This window comes from Panthera onca, chromosome B3 (genome assembly GCF_046562875.1).
Source record: "Panthera onca isolate mPanOnc1 chromosome B3, mPanOnc1 haplotype 2, whole genome shotgun sequence".
Lineage (NCBI taxonomy): Eukaryota > Metazoa > Chordata > Mammalia > Carnivora > Felidae > Panthera > Panthera onca.
The window spans coordinates 121130206-121155284 of NC_138344.1; the positions used below are offsets into that span (position 1 = coordinate 121130206).

General features: G+C 46.2%; 1 protein-coding gene and 1 long non-coding RNA gene across 11 annotated transcripts in view; one reads left to right on the forward strand and one right to left on the reverse strand.

The window, feature by feature from the left end:
- The window catches only part of LOC132670125 (uncharacterized), a 21115-nt gene extending 16252 nt beyond the window's left edge, over positions 1–4863 (reverse strand). For both annotated transcript variants that reach the window (XR_013556010.2, XR_013556009.2), the window contains exons 1-2: positions 4754–4863; positions 1102–1292 (exon numbers count right to left, since the gene is read on the reverse strand). This is a non-coding gene — a long non-coding RNA (uncharacterized LOC132670125). The remainder of the gene's footprint in view (positions 1–1101; positions 1293–4753) is intronic.
- CIPC (CLOCK interacting pacemaker) lies at positions 4758–24731 on the forward strand. 9 transcript variants are annotated; one of them, XM_081795976.1, is made up of 5 exons: positions 5154–5256; positions 9401–9445; positions 11605–11797; positions 17321–17490; positions 21048–24731. In XM_081795976.1, exons 3-5 carry the CDS (start codon positions 11662–11664, stop codon positions 21939–21941), a joined length of 1200 nt encoding a protein of 399 aa, XP_081652102.1. In that variant the 5' UTR covers positions 5154–5256; positions 9401–9445; positions 11605–11661; the 3' UTR covers positions 21942–24731. The 9 variants fall into 9 exon arrangements, with proteins under 9 accessions (XP_060476360.1, XP_060476354.1, XP_081652102.1 ...); XM_081795977.1 differs by lacking the exon at positions 5154–5256 and adding an exon at positions 5660–6906; XM_060620371.3 differs by lacking the exon at positions 9401–9445 and having other exon boundaries at positions 4762–5256; positions 11608–11797.
- Positions 24732–25079: the final 348 nt, after the last annotated feature.

A 25079-nucleotide genomic window follows, 5' to 3' on the forward strand; every position in this document is an offset into this window, starting at 1 on the left:
AAAACCAGCCATTCCAATAGAGCTCAGTCAAACCTCAGGCAGGATTCAAGGGTATTCTTGTGCAAATGCCCAGAACAGAAAAGACCTCCAATGACTGGGGAGGGGGTTGGGGGAGTACAGTAGGAACATTGAAGGCTCTGGAATTTCTCTGCCAGAATTACTAAGCGTGGAGCAGAACATACCAGCAACAACCTTCACTCCACCTTTCAACAAGCCCCAGTGACACATACAGTTGTGTGCAAGAGGCCTGGAGGTGGGGCAGAGCAGAGCATGTCAGGGAACCGACAAGAGATCTCCAGTCTGTTCTTGCACCAGTGGCCACCTAAGTGACTCACTTCCCTGGCTGGTAGAGTCTTCCTTTTCTAGATTCTGGTCAGTGACGTGTGAGCGCACTGTTAAATTTTCAGGCATCTGGGGGTCCCACTGAAGACAACTCGTTTGAATACTTAATATGTAGTGTTTTTTGCTTTTTGGGAGAAAAACATTAGATGTAATCTCTTCCCTGAAGGAGCTTAGACTCCAGTGGGGAAGAGATAGGTACCCAAGAAATTACAGTGCAAACCAGTCTTGACCAAGTCCTGAGAGACAGCAAGTGTTTAATCTGGGGAATAACTACTACTGTCTGTGTCGAGCTGCTCCTGATCTTGGGCTTTGTAGCCAGCTTCCTATTACTGAAGTGTCAGGTTCCACTAAAAGCCCCAGCTCCAACTGGCTTTCTGCTATGGTGGCCTGTGTGCCCTGCCTTTTGGCAATCCCGTGCCGGGGAACACAGCTGGGATCCGAGGGCTATTTACAGAAGGGAGGAGAGCCGATAAGGCAAGATAGGAGATGTGGCCAAGGAGAACCTACAAGTTAAAAATCAAATGGTTCCACACAAAGGGGGAAATTGAACGGCTTTCTGGGCCATCTAGCAAAAGAGAAGCTGTGAGTGTTAAGTCAAAAACTTCACATTCAGTGGGGGGGAAGAGGACACTTTTAAAATATTTCCACTAAAAGGATCCTAGATAGGAGATCTAATAGGTAAAAGGCAGCTGCTGAGGGGTTTGGAAACATGTGGTTTGAAATCTGCATGACCTCCCACCCCCACCCCACACCAAATACCTGTACCACGTGCAGAGTAGAGGACCAGATGGAGGTGTTTTCTGCAAAGCTCGCCTCTGTGGTGGCCAGTCTCCATTCCTGGCATCCTTTCCCACACAAGTGCCTTCTGGCTCCCCACTGGCCTCCCCACAGCAGGAAAGGGTGTGGCAGTACCGCTTCCACATTGACATGGAGCCGTTCTAGCAGGATGGCTAAAAGCAAGGACACAGGAATTCAAATCCTGCTCCGCTACTTACTACTAGGGACCTGGGCAAGTGACATGGCCTCTTTACCATAGTTTCCTCCTCTGTAAAACGAGAATAATAATACCGTAACGGTCCATGGGACTCTGAGGATTAAATTAGTAAATCTAGGCAAAACACTTAAGACAGTGTCTGGCAAAGAGTAAGCACTCTGTGTTAGCGGTTGTGAAAAACTCTGTCTTGGTTTCTAGAGTATTTGCATGTTGAGCAATTTTACTTAAAGGAATTTCAGGTACCAGCCAGAAGATGGACAGCTATTTGGGAGGGGCTTCCATTGCCCCTGAAATCAAACCTGTGTCTGTGTATCAATGTCCTGATTGTAACCAAAATGTTATCCATTGTTGTTCCCACTCTTCCAGATAGCCCCTAAGAACATGAGCCCAAAACCAGCCTGGCTGATGGGGGCCTAGTCACCTGACTGCTAAGAAAAAAAGGAGTCTGCATCCCTCTCTCACCCACTTCTGCCCCTGCCAGCCTGGGAACTCTGGATCCCTCTGCCCATGCACAGGCTGGAGCCCCCGACCTCTTCTCTTACTGACTCACGGCTCTGGGTCTCCGCAACATACACACGCCTACCATCCCAGCAAATCCTCTTATAACACTGAAGTGGCCAGCGCTAATAATGCTAGATTCAGACTAGAGGGTAACTACTTTACAGATGGCCAGACTAAGGTTTGGAAAAATAAAATAGATGGTTCTCAAACGCTAGTCCTTGGGATGATGTTTTCACTGATCCTCAGCAAATTCTGAAAAGTAAGAATCATGCAATGAATTCTTCATAAGGTAGAAATTATTTAGTTTTTAAATCATGAGATTATGGCCTATCTTCCTTCCTGTATATATGTGGGGGGAAATGTTAAAATGCCCTTCTTTTATAAAATGATATTGACAGGAGCTGGGATTTGAAACTCGATCTATTGAATACTTTCACTGCTATTACACTATTTTAATTACTTTAAAATAGGTTTAAACGAACTTTAATTTTATTTACTAAAAAAAATTTTTTTAAGTTTATTTTTGAGAGACCAAGCATGAGTCGGGGAGGGGCATAGAGAGAGAGGGAGACACAGAATCCAAAGCAGGCTCCAGGCTCTGAGCTGTCAGCACAGAGCCCGACGTGGGGCTCGAACTCACGAACCTCGAGATCATGACCTGAGCTGAAGTCAGACGCTTAACCGACTGGGCCCCCCAGGCACGCTCGAACTTTAATTTTAAATTCAACCTTAAATATTAAAATACGTATTAAAAACTATTTATAAATATTTTAAGTTATATGCCATATTGAATACTTGAAAATATCTTCAAATGAAACTCAGCACAAGGTTGGCTCTTCATGGCATCCTTATGGGATGTGGGACTCAAAAGGCAAGCCCTCACGTGGACGGGGGAGTAACATCTTAATGAAGCAGTCTGGGTCAAAGTGCAGCCTCTGCCTCCAGACTGGCACTCTGTGACAGGAGAAAGGATAAGAAGCCAGTTTGTGAAGCCTTTGAGTGTACCATTTAAGGGAGCAGGACTCCCCCTGCTGGCAGCAGTGGTGACAAAATGAGTCTTGAACTACAGCTGGCACTGAGGACTCCAATTGGAAAGGACTTTACTGCAAGAAGAAACCGTGCTTTGAAACCCCCTCTCTGTCCCAGGAACCTAAACTCACATTTAGGCTCACCTATCAGCAAAGATTAAAGAACTCATGGCACTAGAAAATTATCAACAAAGATGCTATAAACCCTGGTGAATTAACAAAGTCAGGCAATTTTTTTGCATTGGTTTGGCTATATAAAAATATTACCCATTTTCATGAACGGCTTATTTTGTATGACTTTATAGAACAACACTCAATGAAAATTAAGTCTGTCAGTAAATTGGTCTAATTCATTTGGTTCCATTAGCAAACGTGTCTTTGAAGTTCAAGTCATTGATACAGCATGGATGTCTGCTCATAAGATAGGTAAAATCAGAGAAGTCTGGTTTACTTGCACCTTTGGAGGACTAAAATTATCCTCATGCTTTGGCTTATTTCATTTATTCTCTTTTGCCCAGTATGCCTTATGCCCTCATCTACTTCCATTATTGTAAATCCAACTTTTATCTGTCCTTCTTAAAGCTTTACCTCCGGCTCTCTTCCTCCTCTGACAACAAACAAAAAGCTGAGGTTTTTTTTTTTTTCCTCCCTTGATTTTATTAATTAGATTCTATTCCAAATCCTTTGGCATTGATCACATTCTCATATAATTACAGCATGTCTCCCCCATATCAGATTCTAAGCTATCTGAAGACAAAGGATGTTTTATTCCGCCCCCAAAGAAGCAATATAGCTAAATGGTTAAGATCTTGGACTTAGTAGTTTGTGTCATCATGAGCATAAACCTCAGTGCCCTCATCTATCAACTGCAAATACCAGCACCGACCTTATAAATTTGCAGAAGCATCATAAGAGAATGCATGTAAGGCTGGCTGGCTCTTAATTACTTGATAATTGGTAACTATTGTTTCCACTCCCTCCATCCTCTAAACAAAAGCTTTACATGCTGTAGTCATTCGATTATTATTTGTTGATGGGGCTTATGCTAACAAACACATTCATATGTAAACATGCATTAGCATGAACTGTGTCTAGAGGACTAACGTGATTAACCATGACCTAGCAGCGCTTACCAAGGCTTGGATTACCAACACAGGGCGATTTCCCCGTCCCGGGATCTAGATCAGCGGCGCTGAATACAACTTTCTGTAATGCTGGCAATGAGGTATAATCTGCGCTGTCCAATGAGGTAGCCATTCGTTACATGTGGCCATTGGCGGTTTGAAATGTGGCTAGCTTAATGTCCCCTAGTCATTAGTGGCTACCCTAGCGGACAGCTCTAGAACTTGCCTCCACCTGTCTCTTTAAATTCACCTGAGAAGGAATGTTTTTCTTTCTTTCTTTTGAGAATGATTTTTTTTTTTCTAATTAGTAACCCTCACTGATCTGACGCAAGAGAACCGATCCCAACCCCCCTCCCCCTTTTTTTTTCTTTAGGTGTTACACGTGTGCTCATTGTGGCACTTCACCAAAAGCTGGCAGGAGAGCCTGTACCCATATACAACCCGGGAGCTCGGACAGTAGCACCAGACAAAGGGACTCAGACGTCAAATGACATGAAACCATCCAACAGAAATACTGATTGCGTCCCTGCCTCGTGGAGGCCTGTCTCTGGAGGGAGACTGGAACGCAAGCCAACCGCCGCGGCAGGCGTGGCAAAAACGTGAGCAGCGCGCGCGCGGGGCTCTCAGACACGCCTCCGCCGGGCCCAGACGTCTGCAAGGGTGGCAACCCCTCCTCCCACGCCTGACGCCACCGCCTCCGCCTCACGTGCACGTCACCCGGCGGGTCCCGGTCCCCAACCCTAAGGGTGTCCCCGCGTACACACCGAGAGAGCCAGTTCCCCCTGGCCAATCTCCACCGGCTCCCACAGGAGAATCACGCCACCTGCCGTCTGCTAGAAGCCCGCCCACCCGCCGCTCCTCCAAACCCCGCCTCAAAGCAGTGCCCCCGCGGCTCCTCGTTCAAGGTCCCCTGTACAAGATGGCGGCGAACGCGCAGAATCAACCATAGAGACGCCAGCCTTCCTCGGAGAGCGCGCAGGCCTCTTAGGGACGTCCGCGGCCCTCGGAGAGGGGTGCCGGCCTCGCCTTCCGGCGAAGGGCCCTTCTAGGAGTACCGCCGACAGTCTCCATGGTGCCGGGTCCTCCGAGCCGAGTCACGTGGCTGGAGAATTCAGCCGAGGAGGCGCGGGGAGGAGAAATGGGCGGGAGGTGGAGGGGTAGCTTGAGACTGGGCGACGACGGGGTTGTCATGGAGCCGCGGGGCCGGGCTCGCGCATGCGCCACCTGACCCGCGGGTCCGGTCGTGGAGAGGCGACCTCGGCCCTAGGTGAGAGAGGGAGGGCTGGGCTCGGGGGCAGAGGGTTTGCGCGGGGTGCGTGGGGAGAGGAGGCAGGAGTAGGAGAGAGAGAAGGGGAGCGACGTAGGCAAGAGAGAGCACCCGGACTTTCAGGGGACTGGAGGGCCAAATGGTGGGAGCGGGAGGCGGTGGGGCTGTTCCGCTTATAGTTGGTGCTTTTGCTGCGAGGGGCGAAGCTGCGTGGGAGAGGGGATCGCAGGTGCCTAGAGGCTGTGTGTGGGGAGAGGGTTTGTGTGGGGAACGAGTTGGGTACGCACTCAGGAAGGGTGGGCCCCCGTCTAACCCTGCTGAGAGTCTGGGCAGCGGGCGGAGAGCCTGCAGGCCTGCAGAGCTGTGAGCAGAGGGGCAGGGAATGGGCAGGTGAGTGGGCGCGAGGCTGGTGAGCCGGTGAGAGTCCTGGGCCTCCAGTTTGGGGGTGGACACAGTGCCCGGTCCTGGGCCTGGGACGCAGGTGTGCTGTCACCCACTTGGCTGGTTATTTCCCCTGGGTGGCCAGCTTGCCAGGTATGGTGCCAGGGGGTGGGGAGGTAGAGGAGAAGGTGGGTGTTGCCAAGTAAGAAGTTAGTGGGTGGGTTTCGGGGAGCGCTGATCCAGGCCCAGGGCACAGGCCGCAGCCAGACTCCGTGTTATTGCCCAAGTCCTGGCAGTATGCATTGCCTGGGCGTTTGCCCTGGGAGCCTGGTGGTATGCCAGTCACAGCACAGTCCTAGGGTCTGCCCAGTTCTGCCCTGCTGAGCTGGCAGGCTGTTGGATGCCTGGAGGGTGCTTCTGCTGTCTGGCACAGATGCAGCGTGGGCTGGTGCGAATGGGGAGGTGGGCACTGTTACTGTGAACCCTTCTGGAAGCAGGGGATTTGGAGAAATTCTCTAATCTCATCTCCTCTTTGAAGGAGGAGATGGAGTGAGCCATATCTGGTTCCAAACAGAGGACATTGTATGGAATTGGGGTTCAGGATCTTTGACATAAATTTGCAGCCAAGTTGGAGAATGGAAATGGATGCCAAGGGGAAAATGAATATTTGAGATTTAGGTAGATGGGTTGGTCCCCCACAGCCCCCTGTTAAAACACATAGACATTTCCCCAGAATGGTATCTTTGGAGACCAAAAGAAAACAAACCTCAAAAGAAAAGCTAGTAATGTATTTATAATTCTAACTGGGATTACTCATGATTTTTGGGGTGGTAAGGTCTTAGTTTTCTATGGCCTTGTCCTTTTTTGTATTTAAGCCTCTGGGCTTTCACCTCACACCTCTGTCCATGCACGCATGCTATGCACGTGACACATTTTAAAGGGAACTTGAGCTCTTGGGAAAGTTGCCAGGTGTCTATAAAAGGAAAGACCCGAGAGCAGCATTTCAAATCCTTGTAAACATTGGGTCTCCTTTTTATCATAAGCCTAAATCTCCATAAAGATTGTTTGTGGATTAGACAACCTTTTAATTTGGTTGGTGGATTTTTTCCTAAGGCTTCACCTTAGAATAAGGAAGTTGGGTCTGGAAGGTAGGTCTTGAGGTGACCACGGTGTTTGGAGATGCACAGTCTTGACCTTCATTCAAGCTGTTCAGGTATTTCAGTGACAGCTAAGCTGCTAGGCTGTCCGCAAGACTCAGCAGGATGGAAGGTTTGTTGGAATGTTTTATTCTGTTGAGTACCTCACACATTAATGGGAGGGGGGTGGGGCTGAAGTTGCAAAGATGAAAAAAACAACTCTTGAGGTTGAGGAGACAAATAACTAGACTCCAATGTAAGAGGTATAAAAATAGAAGTGCTATGGCACACTTGTTAGAGTTTTATCTTATACACCTATTTATATCAATTTATGTATTTTATCAATTCACTTTCCCTTATGAGTTTTATGTGTACTATTCTGTCTGGGAACTATTTGGATAATATGTTACATACGCAGTTCCAAAGGTTCGATTAGGGTCCATTCTGACAATCCGGGGAACTTAGGTTGGAGTCCTTTCAGTGCGGAGTCCGGCACGTGAGGATCTCAGATGTTTGTAAAGCAGCATTCGTGGTTTCCAGTCAGTGCCAGGAAGCAGGGGACGGCATGGTGGGTAAGGGCTTAGTAACCTATTTTTGACTGCTAGTCAGCTTATGAGCACCTGACTTTGTGGTAAAATAATATTGAGGAGGAAAAAGAATCTTAGGGTTTTCAGACTGCCATTTGCGTGGCCCTGGGTTTGACAACAGCGGTAGTAAATGCCATTACTCTGTGTGCTTCTCTCCTGCTGAGGGCCTCGTGGTGCTGTGTATGAGTGGGTCTGTTGTTCACTGGCTAATTGATGTCCCTGGTGCCACTCTCAGGAAGGAAGTACGTTTCCTCGCAGAGAAGAGAGGTCAAGGTGGGATGATGTAACCTTTCATTGTCCATCCCGCTTGAACTTTCCTAAGACCCTAAGGCAGAACATTACTTAGGGCAGAGGCTTTCATACTTGTAGTCATTTTCACATCCAAAGTAGTCGATGGCTATTCTTTTTGGTTTTTTAAGTTTATTTATTGATTTTGAGAGAGAGAGCAAAGTGCACACATGTGCACAAACTGGAGAAGGGTAGGAGGGTCAGGGGAGAGAGAGAAACCCAAACAGTCTTCATGCTGTCAGCACCGAGCCCAACTCGGGGCTTGATCTCACAGACCATGAGATCATGACCTGAGCTGAGATCAAGAGTTGGATGCTTAACCGACTGAGCCACCCCGGCACCCCTCAATTTGCTATTCTAAAGTGGATTATGCGTTATTTCCAACGACCACTCATTCTCTAAGACTTAGTATTTTTGCATCTGTTCTCTTTTAACCTATTTCAACATTTGTGTTTTGATTCCACAATTAGTATTGTCCTGCACATTTCCAATGAGCCAGAAAATTCCTATGTATCTTTTTTTTTAATGTTTATTTTTGAGACAGAGACAGAGCATGAGCAGGGGAGGAGCAGAGAGAGGGAGACACAGAATCCAAAGTAGGCTCCAGTCTCTAAGCTGTCAGCACAGAGCCCAATGCGGGGCTCGAACTGAAGAATCGGGAGATCATGACCTGAGCTGAAGTCAGACACTTAACCTACTGAGCCACCCAGGTGCCCCTCCTGTGTATCTTCTGTAGCTGTATTGGCTACACTTTAATAATAGTCATTTTTTTTTCATTGTCGAAAGGATTGTAGACTAAATTGGGATGCTTTATCTAAAATACCTGGGGTCGCCTGGGTGGCTGAGTCAAGGTCTCCTGGTCGTAGGACCAGGCCCCAAATTGGGCTCTGCGCTGGGCATGGAACCTGCTTGGGATTCTCCCTCTTTCTGCTCCTTACCAGCTCTCGCGCACACCCTGTAATAATAAGTAAGAAAGTAAGTCAGGCCTGAGTAAGTGATTGCCCATCCACAAGCTATATCTACTTCCCTTTTGAAGAAGCTTCCTATTCACTTTTGGATGGTATTATTTCAGGGAAAAGAAACTGCACATTTGTTGGGTTCCATACAAAAGGATCCTGATTTAATTAGAAATACAGTTTTACATTTTGGTTTACTTTTTAAACTGGATTATTCATGCTGTCAAATTTCATAGCCACCCAATAGAGACATTGCTTTGCAAGATGGTGCTATGCGAGATGGGCGGGGGCCATTGTTTTCTCTTTTACGTTCATAGGACTTAACTTGGGACCTGTGGAAGAGTGCTTAGTTTGACATGGGTTGAATGGGGAAGCCAGTCCCTTTACATGAGTTAGCTATGGTACAAAATACTTTTTACTTGTAGTCGTGTTTAAAATTCAGCCTCATTCAGGGGTGCCTGGATGGCTCAGTCGATTAAGAGTCCTGACTCTTGATTTTGGTTCAGGTCACGATCTCAGGGTTCATGAGATCTACCCCTTCACTGGGCTCCGAGCTGACAGCATAGAGCTTGCTTGGGATTCTCTCTCTCTCTCTGCCTCTCAGAGTCTCTTTCTCTCAAAAATAAATACATAAACTTAAAAACAATTTTTTTAAATAAAATTTAGTCTCGTTCAGATGTGTTCCCTTCAGTCCACTCTGTATGCAAAAGTATGAGCAAGAGGGTTGCTCAAGGATGCTTGTAAATACCTTTGTTTTTAATTTTTATCCTGAATCGCTCCTCTGCTTCTTCACTAGATCCTCTGCTAGAGAAGCATTCAGGCCTGGCGTTTCGGGGTATTCCAGATACGGTGCCCTTTGGCATGGAGCTTGTGTCTCTCTCCACTCAGAAGGGCAAATGGACTGTGAATTAAAACTTCACCAGGCATTGTTTCCATCTCTTTCATGCTGCAGTAACGAAATACCACAGACTGGGTAGCTTTTAAACAACAAAGACGTATTTCTCACAGTTCTAGAGGCTCGAAGTCCAAGATCAGGGTGCCGGCACACTCAGGTGAGGGCCCTCTTCCGGGTCACAGTCTGTTTCACTGTCCTCATGTGGTGGAAGGGGAAAGGGATCTCTCCGGAGCCTCCTTTATAATCCCATTCGTGAGTGTCCACCTTCATGATGTAAGCAGCTCCCAAAGGCCCTGCCTCCTAATACTATCCTCTTTGGGGGTCAGAGTTGCAACATAGGAATTCTGGGGGGACACAAACATTCAGACCATAGCACCTCCCCAGTTTTCATTGTTATTGTCGTTTTCCCCATTCTCTTTATCCCTGAAGTATCCTTTGTGTATTCCTCTCGTGCCATCCTCACCCCTGCCATTCTGTGGGGACTCGGACGGCCTTGTTAAAATATCTGGAATGTCCCCAGCCTCTGCCAGCCCTTTGAAGGGCTCATTTGTCTCATTCTTTGCACTGTTAGCCAAGTTCTAGGTCTGCTGTGGACCAGTTGTGTGTCAGTGGGGCAAGCGTAGGCTTCTTCAGCTTTTCGGGGCTCCTACTTGTGCATGTGACAGCCCACCCGGCATCTCCACCTGGATGGCCCACAGCCACTACTCTATGTGACCAAGACTGGAACAGCCTAGCCACCCCACCCAATCTCTTTCGTGCTCTTCTTGGGCTGCTTAGCTTAGGAAGTGGTACCACCATCTACACCCCCAACATGCAGTCACCAAGCCCCAAGTCTTCCTCCCGCATACGTCTCCGGTCTGTTCACTTCTCTCCATTTCCATTGCCACCACTTTAATCCACCTGGCTACCGGGGCAGTATCCGAATGACCTCAGCACCTCTCTTGCCTCTCTCCACTTGAATCTCAGTTCAGCATCCAAAATGCTTTTAAGATGCTGACCTGATTATTGGTCATAAGGCACTGCCTGTCTGGCCCTCACCAATCCGTCGAGGCACAAGTGCATGGCCTTCAACCTTCCCCCCCCCCCCACCCCCCCCCATTCACTGTGCTCTGGCCTCCCTGGCCTCTCAACTCTTTGAATGTGTCAGACTCTTTGCACCTTTAGGGCATTCTCACTTCTACACCCCACCCAGCCCCCTTTCCCTGGCTTCTCCAGATCCTGGGCTACATGTCACTTCCTCAGGAAAGCCTTCTTTTGCCCAGTCCCCTCAGACTGTCAGCCCCTCCCTTTCATAGCTGTTATCAAATAGTAATTAAGTAATTGTGGAATTGGTTGATTAACGTCTGGCTGGCTATTTAGACCGCAAGCTCCAGGAAGGTAGAGACCATGTCTGTTCTATTCACTTTGTACTGGTCCTAGCCCAATGCCTGCTTCATAGTGGGCACCTGATAAGTATTTCTAAACGACTGAGTGTAACTTAGCTGAGCCTCACCTTCCTTCTCTGTAAAATGGAATAGCAACCGAGGAGGACATTAACAGCAATAATGTCGTGTGTGGACTTGTGTAGAATCGAAGCACAGTTATATATGATCTTACTTTTGTGCAGAAAAGTTCTTGTATGTAGCTTGTATGAGGAGCTGTGTTTACTCTGTTTAGTACCTCACCCAAAGAAGTGAAAGGTTCATTTGAGCAACTGTGTTACAGGAGGTGGCAGTCCAGAGCCCGCCAGTGCACGCTGGGAAAGCAAGCCTTGTCCGAGGTGGGCATTACCTCTCCTCACTCCCTCAGGGAGCAGGGGGAGTTGCCCCTTCCAAAAAGCCTAATCAAGTGTGCCTTTGTTCACAGTTTACAAAGCTTCCACTGAGTGTGGTTTGTGTGCCCTGAATTCGTAATGGAATTTGAGGGCAGGAGAGGACAGTGAACCTTCTTTTGGGTGGAAATCGTTCTAGTGTTTAGCAAACTTGAAGCCTTTGTAAGCTGAGACCTCTGGGAAAATACAGAGGAAGTGGGCGAGGCCAGCGTTCTTTGCCCTTCCTTTCCTCACCGTTTGGATCACCTGTTTCAGCTCTCCAGGCAGTGTCTTCTTATGTAATTGTTGTGTCTCACAGGGCAATCCAGATGAAAGACAGGACTTGATGAATCCACTTCTAGCCCGGTAAAACATGGAGAGGAAAAACCCACCCAGAGAGAGCCCCAGAAGACTCTCGGCCAAACTGGGCAAAGGCACAGAGATGAAGAAAGTGGCTCGTCAGCACGGCATGGCAGCTGCTGAGTCAGATAAGGACTCTGGATTTTCAGGTTAAAAATACCTTATTCCTTCCACATTGTGATGAATGATTTGCCTGAAAAACGCCCTCCCTAGAACTCATTTGTGTGATAAAGGTGGGAAGCTTTCATGTACAAGATAAATAACTCTCTGATCTCTTAAAATGGTAATTCTGGTGCCACCTGGTGGGCCACTTACCCAGCAGAGTCACTGGGGTTAGTTCTGAAGGAATGATCTGACATCTTTTTCCAGTGCAGACTCTCAACTTTAAACCTTACATTTCCAGCCGTTGCAAAGTTAGTGGGAAAAAAATATTTAAATACTGGCAATTCTGTTGTCTGAGCTCCTTTTTCATAGGAACAGCTACATTGCTGGGAAAAAAGTACTGCTGCATGCTGTCTCCATGTAGCAAACGAAACAGGAGTAGTATGTGATTTAAGACAGCTGTTTTTTACCAAGAAAGTAATTTGCTGTGTTTAAAAACATTTCCCCGCCACAACCCATCCCTGCCAGTACCTGTGCGTTTGTATTTGGGCTTGGAGAGCCTCAGTTCCAAACTTGAGAATCTACTAGAGACAAGAAAGTAGAACGGTTTTCCTCATTAGTTTGTTTCAAACCTTATCTGAAAGGGCTAGCTGCATATGCAGTGAATCATTTAATTTTGTGCCCGGCACTTCTGTTTCCACATTTGAGTGTTTCAGTGACTTCAGTATGGCTCTGGGGTCAACATTTTTGGTGCAGAGGATGCAGAGAGATGAAGCCAGGGGATTCTGGCTGGGTCAGCATCCTGAGAGCAGAGCCCTCCCCGAGAGGAAGATTTATGTTATCCAGCTTCACAGAGACTTATCAATCCATCTTGTTGATTTATTAATTTATAGTGAGAAATGCAGCTGTTAGGAAAATTAGAACTCTCTCATCCCTAGAGGGGTATGTTTTCTGCCTGTAGGCATGCTGCACGAGAAGCCAAATTATAAATAGACAGTTGCTCAGAGAGGAACAGAGCACCAGCCGATCGAAGGACTAGAATAGGGACAGTCCAGTGAAGGGAGGGCCAGCTTATAGCCCTTTGGGTTTTTCTTCTCTCTCAGCATTGTTTCCCAAGCTTGACTCATCACAAGGCTCATCTGAGGTTCTTGTTAAAAATACCAGTCACCACCACCCAGGTATATACTGATTCCCCTGAGGTAATCAATTGCTGAAGGAATTTCATCAGTGTTATTTATTTAATTAGCAGCATGCCTTCTCAGACTCACAAGGGAATCGGTGTACCTCCTGAGTAATGATAATGACGTTAACATTTATATAGAATTTACCATAGAAGTTCTATATAACCAATGGCTGGCCCTGATGAATAATGTTTGCCAGTTTCCATGATGTATGTACTCTCACCAGGACCAATTAATTTCAGGCTACTAATAAGATGTTACTGAATGTGGGGATGGGAGGATTTGGGGAACTAGAAAAGATGTATACCACCAGTCCTTATGAGCCGGTAAGAACCAGCTGCAGCCCATCGCTGCATAGATCACAGTTCACGTACAATAAATCATAATAACTATCCTGTGAGAAAGTATTATGTTCTCCATTTTACAGATGAGGAAACTGAGGCATAGAAAGATTACATAATTTCCAGGATCGTGCAACTGGTCAGTGGTAGAGCTGGGATTTGAATCCAGGGACATGTGTTTCCAGAGGCCCTACCTTTCGACACCATTTCCCAGTATTCTGGAAAGCTCTGGTGAAATTCTTTAGGTCAGTGTCAGCCAAATCCACCTCATTTATCATTTATTCACTCAGTGATTGATTAGGAGTAGTCAGTAATGGGGAATACACTTTGGCTGGGATACTCACAGTTGCGACACTGGAATGCAAATATTCTGTGTGGGGACTAAAATAAACCTACATTTGGTGTGACTAACACGCTGCTGTGTGATATAGTTGTACTTCCATAGGACAGTCAGAAGGTTCCGTTGCTTTGGCATTCCATACATACTGAGCTTTGGCCAAAGCTGCTGATCAGGGAATGGGCTAAGCTTACGGTGGAAGTTTGGGTGGGCTCCTGGAAATGTGTGTAGTTCCTGTTATCTGGATGGTAAGAATATTGTCCTGTATTAAGCTGAGGTTACTCCAGCCAGACTTCTGTTGGTTAGGATAATGTATGAGTTTGCTAGGACTGCCACAACAGAGTGTCATAAATTGGGCGGCTCAGAAAACAAATTTATTGTCTCACAGTTCTGGAGGGGAGAAGTCCAAGATCATGGTTCCTGGTGGACAGGGTTCATTTTCTCGGGGCTGTGAGAGAGGAAAAAAAAAAAAAAAATACTGATCACCAGACCCCTCTCCTGGAGATTGTGATAGCAAGGGTCTGGGGGAGGGCCTTCAGGAAAGGTGGATTTTATTTTATTTTTTTACAAGTGTTTCTGGTGATTTCTGTGATCAGACTGGTTTGGGAAACATCGTAGGCCTAATACCTCTTACTTTTATTATCATGTTTGTTTTTCGTCCTTTTTTCTTACTGTGAAGGTAATGCATGCTCATTGAGGAAGCTTAGAAATTTAGGAACATGTAAAGAAGAAACGAAACATTCTCCATAATCCTATCACCTATTATTCCCAATATGTTGACATTTCAGGATACCGTTCGACAACCTCAACCTCGTCAGGCCGGTTGTTCGGTAGTATGTCCCAAAGTCTGGGGCATAGTTTTTCTGATAGTTTCCTTATTGTCTATGTAGAAGTGCTTTCAGAAGCATTGAGTTGTTCAGATACAAGATGATATTAAAAATAATCTAACTCATTATGCCCCCGAAAATGGCCCCAGTGGATGCCTCTGGCCGCTCCTGGGCCAGGTGCCAGTGAGTTAGTTCAAGGAGTTATTGTTCCAGTTACCTGGGAGTGTGATGTGATTTGTAAAACCAAGGTAGTTTTTCCCATTGTAATTATTTTTCCATATTTAATTATTCCCATTTTAGTTATTTCCCCAACTTTGTATTTTGAAAAACTTCAAATCTACACAAAAGTGAGTGTCACAAATGTCTTTCATTCAGATCCACTGAGTGATACCATTTTGCCATATTGCTCTCTCTATACACAAGCACACCTCTTTATACACACACATAAATATATATATAATATAATCTAAACGTGCATGTGTAAAAAATGTATTTATGTACTGAACTATTTGAAAGTAAGTCGCAAACACTTGACCCTTTGTCCGTAACTACTTAAGTACAAATCTCCAAAAAGAATAACCTGTATAATTATAATATCATTGTCGTAACCGAGAATTTTCACCTTGATGTAGTTATTAATGAGCTATAGTCCATATTCAGATTTTCCCCATTGTCTCAATAATGTCCTTTGTTTGTCTTTTTGTGTATTTGTTGGTTTTGGATCCAGGATGCAGTTGAGGATTGGGCATTTCATTTAGTTGTCCTTTTTAGTCTTATATAGTCTAGAACAGCTTTCTCATCTTGCCTTGTCTTTTTTTTCCTTCCCTTCTTTCCTTTGTTTTTTTAATCACAGTGACATTTTTTTCAAGTTTATTTTATTTATTTGAGAGAGAACATGAGCAGGGGAGGGGCAGAGAGAGAGGGAGTGAGAGAATCCCAAGCAGGCTCTCAGTGCAGAGCCTGACGCGGGGCTCAAACCCACGAACTGTGAAATCATACCCTGAGCCAAAGTCGGACTCAACCAACTGAGTCACCCAGGCGCTACAATGACAGTGACATTTTTTAATGAGATAGCCTGTTGTTTTGTAGAATGTCTCACTCTCTGGATTTTTCTGGTGTTTTCCCCATTATTTGAATCAGGATAAACATTTCCTTTTTACCAGAGTACTACATTTTTGATGTTACATCCTTCCCATCGCAACACATGATGAGACTCCTAAATTTGTCTTATTCTTGATGAAGCCCTGGCTGATCACTTGTTTAAGGTAGTGTGTAAGCCTGTACCAGATTTCTCTATCATAAAAGTATCCTTTTCTCTTTGTAATTAGAACGTAATTTATGGGATGATACTTGGAGACTGTGTGACTCTCCTGTGTCCCCAAAACTCTTGACCAGTGGTTTTTGCAACCACCACTGATTATCCTTAGCTGAATCAGTTACTACATTTGTGGCTTAAAAAGGGTGATCTGATTTTATCGTTCCTTGTACATTTTATTAGCTGACACTCTTCTGTAAAGAAGAGTTTGTCCTCCTTTTTTGAGTATCGCTATGGATACTTGGAATTCTTTTGTAATTCAGTCTGTCAATCCTATATGATTGTTCTTTTTGATACTCAAGTTGTCCCAAGTTTGGCCAGTGGAAGCTCCTTCTTGATCGTTCCTGTGTCTTTTTGACTTGACCGCATTTATGTTTGAACATTTCCTTGCTTTTGGGGACAATAAGACGTCCAGGCTCATCTTGTACTTTTTACTGCCAAAGACTTGAATTGAACTCACCTGTGACATTTAGAAACCAAGATCCATCCACTAGGTATGCATTTTGCTTCTGAGGTCCTTTGTTTCTGGCCATGGTTCTTAACTAGAGGCACACGTTTGGATTACTTGTGCTTTGTGAAAATCCACTTCCTGGGCACCAGATAAATCAGTTCAGCAGATTGAGGGGAGGACCCCGACATCTGTAAATTCTAAAAAGCATCACGAGAGATTCTGATTAAATGCAAGTGTTGACAGTTACACTCATTTAAATTATAGTCACATTTCGGTCCTGCCTCATCCAAATTACTCTGAGATTCTTGATGAGCATTTAGTGTATTCCCAGACTCCTCACTAGCAGGGTTATAGCAATCTCTTGGTTTACTCTAGCAGGTAGCTAATTAAGTTTTTTTTGTATGGATTTCCCGTAGGGCAGCCTTATCTTCTTTACCGTAGAGAGCAGCGTCTTTCTATCACCGGTTGTGCAGGGTCCCTAGGAGGCACACTCAGCATGCATTTAGGACACCCACAAGAGAGGTGCTTAACTGGGTGGAGGTGGGTAACAAAGACACATTTCAAATTTCAGCTCTGATGAGCTTACCCAGAAGTGTACAATTAGAAAACTTAGGCTGGAGCTGTTTACATTTCAGCATGGATGTAAGTTTGGAGGTTTACAGGTTCATTTTGTTTTTATTATTGTAACTCTATTTTGTGGTGCCCAGAGCCTCTAAAGGTCTTAATCCTGCCCCAGGTCACGCATGTACTCCGTTCCCCTTTCAGCAACAGATGCTTGAAGGTAATGCTCTCACTGTGAAGCCTTCAACCCATTTCTCCTGTGGTGGTGATGCTTACTTTCACATACACCCTAAGTGATGCAAGCTCTGGTCTGTAACAGAGTTAGAAGGAAGCCTGCTGTCCTAGGGCAGGGATTCTTAATCTTTGGGGATAGGAGGGATAATTGTGGATTCCATTGAGAATACAATGAAAGCTAAAGACCCATTCAGAAAAATTCGCAAAAACTTCTATCACAAATGTTCTATTCCATTTCAAGAAGTCTGTTGACTCCTTTGAAGGTCTGCTTAAGAGCCCCTCACCTAGATCCTAAGTGAACTGACCACTCTTCTGCCCACCAGATGGGAGCTCAGAATGTCTGAGCTCGGCAGAGCAGATGGAATCCGAGGACATGCTGAGCGCCTTAGGCTGGGGCCGGGAAGACAGGCCAAGGCAGAACTCCAAGACTGCAGGCAGTGCCTTCCCTGCACTGTCCCCGATGGTTGTCATGAAGAACGTGCTGGTCAAACAGGTGAGGGGGACTACTATCTCCTGCCGTCTCTGCACGGGAATGTTCCCGAGCTTCCTGCGTGCCCTGCCTCTCCCTATCTGCCCAAGAGAGATTTTAGAAGTAGACCGCCAGTGCCACACCGATGCACACTTCTGTCCTGGGGAGACGATGTTTCCTTTCAGCTGCTGACAGTGTTTTCCACAGGACCACAGCAGTCATGACACGTGTTCCCATTTTCCAGATGGCAGGCCTACTTCATTTCTATATTCCTAGTTTGTCCAAAAGGACCCCAGCTTTCTTTAGTCACAGATAAAGGAATGAAGCAGAAATGTCATCACTTTCTTAATGTTTTATTTATTTTTGAGACAGAGAGAGACAGAGCATGAGCAGGGGAGGGGCAGAGAGAGAGGGAGACACAGAATCTGAAGCAGGCTCCAGGCTCCGAGCTGTCAGCACAGAGACCGACATGGGGCTCGAACTCACAGACCGTGAGATCATGACCTGAGCCAAAGTCGGACGCTCAACTGACTGAGCCACCCAGGCACCCCTGTCGTCACTTTCCTGGTGCATTCTAACGTTTGACAGAAGTGAGGGTAGCAACAAAAGAATCTCTTTTTAATTTGAATTGCCCCTGAATTGAGGAATGAAAGGTGTATTTATTTGTTTGAGAAGTAGAGGCGATTTCCATGTTCTCCCAAAGCCATGTCATTAGTGAGAAAGCAGCTCTTTGGTTTGGGTATGGCCATCCCAGCAGCCTCCACACAGCATTGTTGTGGCATTGAAAAATACCCTGCTTTGGGCTTTATTATATAACTATGCATATTGTGTGATTATTGTCTGGCTATGAAAGAAGAGAAGATTTAGATGACAATGTAAGCTAAGACCCAGTGTTTGAAACAGAGAATTCAATCATGTGAATTTTGTTAAAGAACATTTAACCTTACCCTCCTTTGCTCTAAAACATACCAGTTCTCGCATGGGTCCATTTGTTGATGAGGCTGCTTGAGTTTGAAATCTGGCTTTGTGTTGTGGACCTTCCCACCTTAGGAAGAAGAACATGGCTAGAGCCTCACAGGAAACCCTAAGATCTTAACTGTTTACCTAGTAGTTGTTACAGAGGAACACAAACTGATTTTCAACAAGGCAACCTAGTGACTCTGGGAAAATAATTTGAAGATTTTTACTTGGCAGATCGTATCTCAGCTGGAAGCATAGTTCCCCTTACTGAAATGAAGAGAGAAAATAAAGACATGACATGGAGCCCAAATGAGACTGTCCAGGCCCCACCAGTGCCGCCTGCTTCTCAGGGCTTCCTTTCTCTGGGGCTCTTTTTCTCCCTGCCTTCCTCTCCTGTTCCCTTAGCCCTTTCTGCTGTGTCTGTGTTTATACGCCTTCTTTGTTGTAGGCGAGGCTGGCAGCTCCCGGAGCTGAGAACAGTCCACGGGTGAGGAGTGAGTAGGCTTTTCCGGCAGAGCTGCATTCTTCAGGACAAAGACCTCCGGGATGGCTGCTGGGCTGGATCAGGAGATTGGAGGCCCAGGAGGCAGGCTGACCTAGTGGAGTAGTCTAGGAGTTTTGTTTTGTTGTTTTTTCGTACGTGCTAGAATCTGGCACATTCTAAAATTAAAATAATTATACGCTTAAAAAAAAAATCTCCTCATATTGCATAATGTCTTGATTATTGCTGCTTGCTTTTAGGTATTTTTCTTTTGAGGGTCTGATTCCATTTCTGCCGCTGGCCCATGTGATCTTGCACGTAATTACTCAACCACCGTGGACTTCAGTTTGCTCATCTTTAACGTGGAGGCTTTATGTGAAATGTGCTGAGATCCTATCCAAGCTGAAAATCTTGTCCTGTGTTTCCTCAGATGATTTCAACGTGAATAATAAATTGTAAAATCTGAGAATTAGGACAAATGAGCTACGTATCTATTAGGGCAGGGGGCATACAGCAGCGGTAAGAGCCGTCCACTGAAATCATCTTGGGAAAGCAATGAGTTAGATCTTGTCTGGATCCATTTGCCTTGTGGGGCTATTCTTAGGGCACGAGTGACTAGCGGGATAGCCTGAAGTTTTGCTTCTGACTGGGCTAGGCTGACCTCTACTTCAGAAGACCCCTAATTTTGGATCTCTGACAGGGAAGTGTGGCTGCTGGGCCTAGCATTGCTTACAGATACTCCCGGCTATGTTTGAACACCAAGTGGGCCCCAGAATGGGCTCTCCGGGTAATCCTAGCCTTTGTACAAATGAACTATAGTTGAATTTGGCCTCAAGTTCCTAGCCAGGCATCCAAGAAGCTGAAATGTGTGCAAAATGGTGGGCAGATGTGGGAAGACAGTCCATAGCTTTCTTCAGATAACTCAAATGACCTCACCAGGGATAAGAACCTTTGTCGGGTTCTCTCTCTTCCTAGCCTCGTCGCCACTCCTATCTTTGGGACCAAGTTGGAAGTAGACTGGCTTTTGAATATTAGAGACGAGTAGCCATGCCCTTCTTTAATAGGCTTCCATCCAGATCAGTACTTGAAGAATAAAAGTGTATGATTGAGGAGTAACATAACAAAAGCAGAGTAGAGAATGGTTAGGCTGGGTTTTAGAGTCAGACCCAGGATGGAATCCTAGCTCCGTCACTTAGTAGCTTGGAGGCTTAAAGCAAGCCATTTCCACTTTCTGAGCTTCCATTTCTTATTTATGAAAGGAGACAGTAAGGACCACATAGGTTGTTAGGGAGATTAAATGGAAGCACCCCCAGAAACCATCACACACAGTGCCAACCCCTAGTAAGTACCAAGTAAGCACTGTTCGCTTGAGTGGCTTTCTGGTTGCTGGGGCATCGCTGACTTCAAAAGCAGGGGCCCTGACAACGTGTAACTTTCTAATCAAAAGTCGGTTTCAGGGGGCGCCTGGGTGGCTCAGTCGGTTGGGCGTCCAACTTCAGCTCAGGTCACGATCTCGCGGTCCGTGAGTTCAAGCCCCGTGTCGGGCTCTGGGCTGATGGCTCAGAGCCTGGAGCCTGCTTCCGATTCTGTGTCTTCCTCTCTCTCTGCCCCTCCCCCGTTCATGCTCTGTCTCTCTCTGTCCAAAAAATAAATAAACATTAAAAAAAAAAAAAAGTTTAAAAAAAAGTCGGTTTCAGGTAGAAGAGGTTCCAGGTATAACCAAATGAAGACAGACTTTGGCGTGAAGACACATTTGTAGGCTTGAGACTAGCACACTTCAACTTACGCCAGGCAGTTGTACTCGCCCATATTTTAATTGCCTCAGTTGTGCCCTTAACCATGTCATGGCTTCACCTACCTACAATTTCTTTTTCTCAGTGATAGCACTTGAATAAAAACCGGTATTTCCTTCAGTGTTCCCGTAAGTAGGCTTAAAAAACAACAGCCCAGTGATACCAGACTCAGATGGATTTTCCAGCCACTTTTCTGGTCGGGTTCTCTAGAAGGGCTGCCCCCCCCCCCCCCCCCCCATGTGAGGAAGCCCTGTAGTTGAAATGGTTACAAGCATCCGGCAGAAGGCCGCAGCCCCTCTCCTTTCGGCGGGTCACAGTAGCGTGCCGCTCTTTTCCTTTGTTTTCAGGGCGGCAGCTCGTCCCAGCTCCAGTCGTGGACCGTCCAGCCCTCCTTCGAAGTGATCTCGGCTCAGCCACAGCTGCTGTTCCTCCATCCGCCCGCGCCCGCTCCCGTCAGCCCATGTCACGCCGGCGAGAAAAAGTCGGACTCCAGGAACTACTTGCCCATTCTAAATTCTTACACCAAAATAGCCCCCCACCCGGGCAAAAGGGGCCTTTCCCTCAGCCCGGAAGAAAGAAGGGAAAACGGGGTGCAGAAGAAAGTCTGCACGGAGAGACTTGGGCCGAGCTTGTCTTCCAGTGAGCCCACCAAGCCTGGTGCCGCGCCACCCGGGCCCCCCGCGCCGGCACCCCCAGGCGCCAAGCTCGCCGCGGACTCCGCCCCGCAGGGTGTGCCCTCCCTGGTGGCAGGCGGGAGCCCACAGACTCTTCAGCCCGTGTCCAGCAGCCACGTGGCCAAAGCCCCCAGCCTGACCTTTGCCTCCCCCGCCAGCCCCGTCTGCGCGTCAGACAGCACTCTGCATGGCCTGGAGAGCAGCTCCCCGCTGTCGCCGCTGTCAGCCAGCTACGGCTCGCCTCTGTGGGCCGCGGAGCACCTGTGCCGCAGCCCCGACCTCTTCGCGGAGCAGCGGCGGAGCAAGCACAGGCGCTTCCAGAATACCCTGGTGGTCCTGCACAAGTCCGGGCTGCTGGAGATCACTCTGAAAACCAAGGAGTTGATTCGTCAGAACCAGGCAACTCAGGCGGAGCTAGACCAGCTGAAGGAGCAGACCCAGCTGTTTATAGAGGCCACCAAGAGCAGGGCTCCTCAGGCCTGGGCCAAGCTGCAGGCATCGTTAACATCGGGCTCTAGTCGTGCCGGCAGCGACCCAGAAGCGTTCTCTGACCACCCAGACATGTAACACAGGAGGCGTATTTCCCTGTTACTTGAGCGGTTCTTTTTAACTCTTGCGGTTTCTACTCCTGTTTCCCAGAGCTTATGTAAGAGCTTTTCCTTCTAAACTTAAACCGTCTGGCAGTTCACTTACGAAGCCACATGCCAGGACCTGGCTGTCTTAACCTGTGGTCTGTGCACAGTTTACACACGTCTCGGTTCTTCTGAGGACCTCGGATGCGGAGTGTCCTCGAGTCCTCCTTAACTTAGCCTGCAGGCTGGTAGATGGGTCACGGGGCAAAGCGGGCGAGCTGGTTGTGTGGGGCCCTTCTGGCTGCCACCTCCCACCATCCCACTCACTCACTGTGATCAAGGGCACAGTGACAGGGATGAGTCCACAGAGTGACATCTGTCAAACCAGGGAGTAGGTGACATAAGGATCCCTTTGTGGATCTCCTCATGGATATCTTATGCACAGAGAAAAATACGAGGTGTGCTCATGTTCCACAAGGCATCGTGCCACTTGGGTGAAAACTAAAATGCCATGGGCACAGGTTGGGCCGAGGGTGTAGGCGCTTAATCATGTGAAGCTTTGTCTTCCTCAACTGGAAAGTCAAGGGGAGAGAAGGGTAGCACCATTGAACTCTTACACTTTAGTTCCAAGCCAGATTTCTCTTCACTTAAACTGGTAGGCAAAATACTTCAGATTTTTAAAGTATGGAATAGATTCGGTACCATCTGGAATTATAATTGCTGAATTGCTTTTTTTTTTTCTTTTTTCTTTTTTTTTTTTTTTTTTTGACTTAGACTCTGAAGAAAGTAGACATGGCCAGCATCTCTTGATTGGGAGCTGGAAGATTCTGGAAATTTGTGCTTCCCCCACCCCCTCTTTTGAAACAGTGCAACCTGTTGTATGTATGAAAATCTCCAAGGTAGCTTCATGGTTCCTAAGAATGGATGTAAGTTAACCCCTCTGCTGCCACTTTTTTTTTTCCTTTTGTTTTTGTCAAACAGGAAAGAAATGATTACTAAGCTTGGTAAACTTTGAATTAAAACCATCCTGAGGTCATGACACAGAAGTCCCCAAAATATTGGAGACCATTCTTCGTACCGATTTTATTTTCATACCCAAAGTTTTTGTTTGTCGCCTGTCACAGTGACGTGGAGCGATGTGGGGCGGAGTCTTCTGTGTTGCCTACGTGCATTAGATATTGGCAGCAAAGCCAGAGGTGTGGTGTTGGTTATTTGAAGTTCATCTAGAAATGGAGGGTGTGATAAGAATTTCCAGATGATCCCGATTCTTTCAGCTTCGTGCTAAAGGTAAATGGGATTTCTAAGTAGTAGCATTTCAGGCTTTTTATCCTTTCATCTAAAAATGTTGAAAAATCTTGAAATTTTGAAATTTTGAAATTTCAAATCTTGAAATTTGAAATGTTGAAAAATCATCTTGAAAAATCTATGTACAAATTATCTTAAGAAGAAGTTCTGTATGACCAGCTTCGTCTTTTCTGCACTAAAATGTTCTTGAAGTTTTACCAAGGCCAGAAGCTAATGCTCAGATTTACCTGGTAGTTGTTAACTGTAACATAGTTTTGAAATGACAAGACTTCAGATTGCCCACACTTTGTTGTCCACCATGTATGATTTACATATGGCTGACCAATTTAGAAATAGCTTGGTGAAATCTCTACACTCTCCTGATCCAGTGCAGAATTATTACCTGCCATTTACTTCCTGAAAAAGAGTTTCAAAATCCCAGCAAATGTGTCTTTAAGCAGACCCTCGGCTCCTTTGAATATTCTCCTCTTGGCCCACTCCCTTTGCCTCCCCTGAATCTGTGCTACTACGACAGCCCTGCTCTGCGCACCATGCTAGGAAGCTTCCTTTTTGGCAGAATATGTTGGCAGCAAAGCTAGAGAGACAGGTGGATTCAGAAAAGCCTGGGCACCAGTCATGAGTCTTACTGAGTGTCAAAAATCTGAACATACTTGCTGAGAACCAAATTTATTCCATCAGAAAAACCCTCTGTGGAGCTATAAGCCTCTTGGACTCTTCTTCCTAGATCAGAGTTTGCATTTCCCTTCCTGTTATGGTAAAAGATGATGAGAGCCATCATCGATCTGCACTGCTGAGTGGCAGGGCGAAGCAGCACCTCCCCGGCTCTTCTCTGATCGTGTGACTTAGTGTTGGAAGTCGCTCTAGGCTGTTAGCATGGGTGTTCCTTCCCTCGTGGAGCTGTAAGCAGATGAAGCCAAATAGGGAAGCTAGTTCTTGGAAGAAGAAGTCCGTTGAGGCTCCCAGACGTTTGGGGCCAGAAGCCAGATCGGCAAATGGAGGAACCTCGGAGTAGACCAGAAAGATCTCCATTGGTTGCACACGGCTGTAAGTAGGAATGGTCTTAGAGAGCATGTTTTGGTCTGGTATGAACTACTGTGGCAGGGCTGCTGGCTTCTGAAGGCGAGAAGCAATTCTTAGTTCAGACCAACCCTTAAAGAGAACTTTTGGCAGATTTTTTGGCCATGTTGAAACACATCTAGAAAAAGCTGCTGGTTGAATTGGCTATGGGAATGGAGTTTAATAACATTTGTAATTTATTACAGTCGTTGCTTTTTATTGATTATAGTATTGTCTGACTTTACTATGAGTCCTTCAACAGAAAAGTAACCCTTGTGCATATATTGAAGTGTTTTTCCTGCTATGAATTCTTTAGGGTAGAGATTTATTTACCAAATGTGAATTCTTTTGAGGAAGTATGAAGTTTTGTAGAAATCGACTGTGAAATGTCAGAGAAAAATAAAAGTCACTTACTTGAAAACTATCCGGCCTTTTTGCTTTATAACTGCTTAAAAAATACTAAGTGAAATCTAGAGTAAGTGCATTTGACCCTTGAATAACATGGGTTTGAACTGACCCGCTTACCCACGGATTTCTTTCGATAAGTACAGTACCGTGCTGCAAATGTCACTTCCTTGTGGTTTTAATAACACTTCCTTCCCTCTAGCTTACTTAATTGTAAGAATACAGTATATAATACATATAACACATAAAATAGGTGTGAATCGACTCTATTACTGGTAAGGCTTCTGGTCAACAGTAGGCTTTTAGTATTTAAGTTTTGGGGGATGTGCGGATTTTCAACTGCGGGGGGGTCGGCACCCCTCAGCCC

Coding starts and splice junctions, on each gene's coding strand:
- CIPC (XM_060620371.3), top strand. CDS start 11,662: ATGGAGAGGAAAAACCCACCCAGAGAGAGCCCCAGAAGACTCTCGGCC. Junction 11,798..17,320: donor TAAGGACTCTGGATTTTCAG/GTTAAAAATACC, acceptor TCTGCCCACCAG/ATGGGAGCTCAGAATGTCTG. Junction 17,491..21,047: donor AGAACGTGCTGGTCAAACAG/GTGAGGGGGACT, acceptor CTTTGTTTTCAG/GGCGGCAGCTCGTCCCAGCT.